The sequence below is a fragment of the Phytophthora parasitica genome (assembly GCF_000247585.1).
Source record: "Phytophthora parasitica INRA-310 unplaced genomic scaffold supercont2.417, whole genome shotgun sequence".
Taxonomy (NCBI): Eukaryota; Oomycota; class Peronosporomycetes; order Peronosporales; family Peronosporaceae; genus Phytophthora; species Phytophthora nicotianae.
This window is the reverse complement of record NW_008649403.1, coordinates 3288-5542: the sequence shown is the minus strand read 5'-3', so window position 1 is coordinate 5542 and position 2255 is coordinate 3288. Positions and strand designations below refer to the sequence as shown.

Genomic DNA, 2255 nt, shown 5'->3' with positions numbered 1-2255 from the left:
GGACGGTACGAAAGGTAGGGGAATAGTCTACGTATTGGTATATAGATTTTTTGTATTAACTGGAATATTGTGGATTGTTGCAGAAATGAACGGCGTAGATAAACTAGACAAAGAGGCGCTAGTGCTGCTGAGCGGACACGAGAAGGAAGTGTATGCATGCTCGTGGAGTCCCGTAAAGAACGTCTTGGTCTCTGGATCGAGCGACTCTACGGCGCGGGTCTGGTCGCTGCCGAACAAAGTGGAGGATAGCAAAGCTATTAAACCCAAAGTGTTGAGCCATGGCACAGGACCACACAAGGATGTCACGACTCTCGAGTGGAATGTACGTGCTTTGTTCCACCTGTTTTCTTTTCTGAGGACAAGCAGATGGAAAACTGACGAGGATGGATGCGTTTTGTGATGGAATTATTGCAGCATAATGGATCTTTGCTGGCGTCAGGAACTTATAATGGCAAGACACGAATCTGGGACGCGGAAGGCGAGATGAAGCACATTTTCCAGTACCACAACGGCCCAGTGTTTGCTACGCGGTGGAGCAAGAGCAGCTTGTTCCTACTCAGCGCTAGTTTTGATAAGACTGTGGTTGTATGGGACGCAGCGACTGAAACGAAGAAGCAGCAGCTGAAATTGCACGATGATCCGATCCTGGACGCATCGTGGAAAGATGACGCTACGTTTGCTACGTGCTCGTCAGATATGAGCATTTGTGTTGCTCGAGTGGGAGAAACTAAGGCTGATGTCGTGCTTCGAGGACACAAAGACGCGATTAACTCGGTCAAGTGGGATCCTGCTGGACGATATTTGGCGTCGTGTTCAGATGACTACACGGTAAAAATATGGGATCCGTCTAAGGCTATTGAGAAGAAGAATCCAGCAGATGGAGAGGCTATGGAGGTCGATAGCAACGAGAATAACAAGAAGGACACGGACTTGGATGCGGTAACTTCAGCTGCGTTGGTATACACTCTTCAAGAACACAAGAAGGAAGTGTATACGTTTCGTTGGAGCTGCACTGGGCCAGGCACATCGCTCCCGGATCAGCCGCTGACATTAGCCAGTGCATCTTTCGACGGCACCGTGAAGCTCTGGGACGCCGAATCAGGTTCCTGTAGGAGAACATTTGATCACCAGTACGTGACGTTCGATGTGCAACTGGATTTTTTTTTACTAGTACTAATACTGTTGCTTGTTTGGTTCAGGTATCCTGTATATGGTGTTGCGTTTAGCCCGGATGGGGAGTACTTGGCTAGTGGAACAGTAGGGGGAATGGTCAACGTTTGGTCATTAAAGGTGCGCCTGACCAGACTTTTGACAGGCTTGTTGTAAGGTCGAGACTAACGGGCGAACGTTGTGCTTTTTCGTAGGACGGATCCTTGGTGAAGACGTATCAAGCAAATGGCGATATCTACGAAGTCAACTGGAACAAGGAGGGCGACCAGATCGCCGCCTGCGTGTCCAGTGGTGACGTCGCAATTATCAATTTTCGATTGTAGTATTTACCTAGGAACACATGCAAACCAGCAAGGCCCTCCGACTGCAGAGAACTCTATCAGGAGGAAACAGTCGTGACTTTGCTACGCCCGACGTCCGACTCATAAGGACTAGAGCATAAACTCCCCGTTCAGCAAGCGTTTCGCCTTCGTTCCCGCTGCATTTATTCTTGCAGGTCGGCGTCGCTACAAGACCGAAGATAAGGTACTCAAAGTACAGTAACCATGTCAAGTGTAATATCATTGACCTCGTCTAGGATGTGTCCTCCAAAACGTCCACGAAACGTCGGACACCATTCAATTTAGTTTCATCCAATCATAAACGATGCCCTCTTCAAACTGATACAGTTGTCAAGTCGGGTTCTCTTCGTAAAAACTCGTCTGCTGCATGATCAGCTTCGACACGTTCTCGGGGCCGCGAGCGCGCGTGCGGGAGGCTGATCTGGACTCGGAGGGACTGCTTGTACTAGCAGAGCAGCCTACACCGACACCGGAATTGTTCCCTCCGCCCTCGGATCCATCGGACGACGAGTTCTACGAAAGTCAGGACGATAGCGACAGCTGCCAGCTCTTCCATGACGTCGACGACGTGGCGGTAGAGCGGGAGCAGAATGCAGGTCATCCCGCCAAGGAGCAAGGCCGCATCCGCCAGCTCGTGGAGCTGCTGACGTTGCAGAGCCACAACGTGGGCGACGCTCGCTCTGCGCTCGTAGACAAGCTCCTGGGCGTCGTCAAGGTGAATGAGCTGCTGTTGACGCGCGCCAC

The 2255-nt window shown here is 50.9% G+C and overlaps 1 protein-coding gene across 1 annotated transcript; it reads left to right on the top strand.

Moving 5' to 3' along the window:
• Positions 1-85: 85 nt before the first annotated feature.
• PPTG_20287 (hypothetical protein) lies at positions 86-1493 on the top strand (the record flags this gene model as incomplete). Its single annotated transcript, XM_008918993.1, has 4 exons — positions 86-322; positions 415-1130; positions 1200-1290; positions 1365-1493. The coding sequence occupies 4 exons, from the start codon at positions 86-88 to the stop codon at positions 1491-1493; spliced, it is 1173 nt and encodes a 390-aa protein (XP_008917241.1).
• Between the last annotated feature and the right edge of the window lie 762 nt (positions 1494-2255).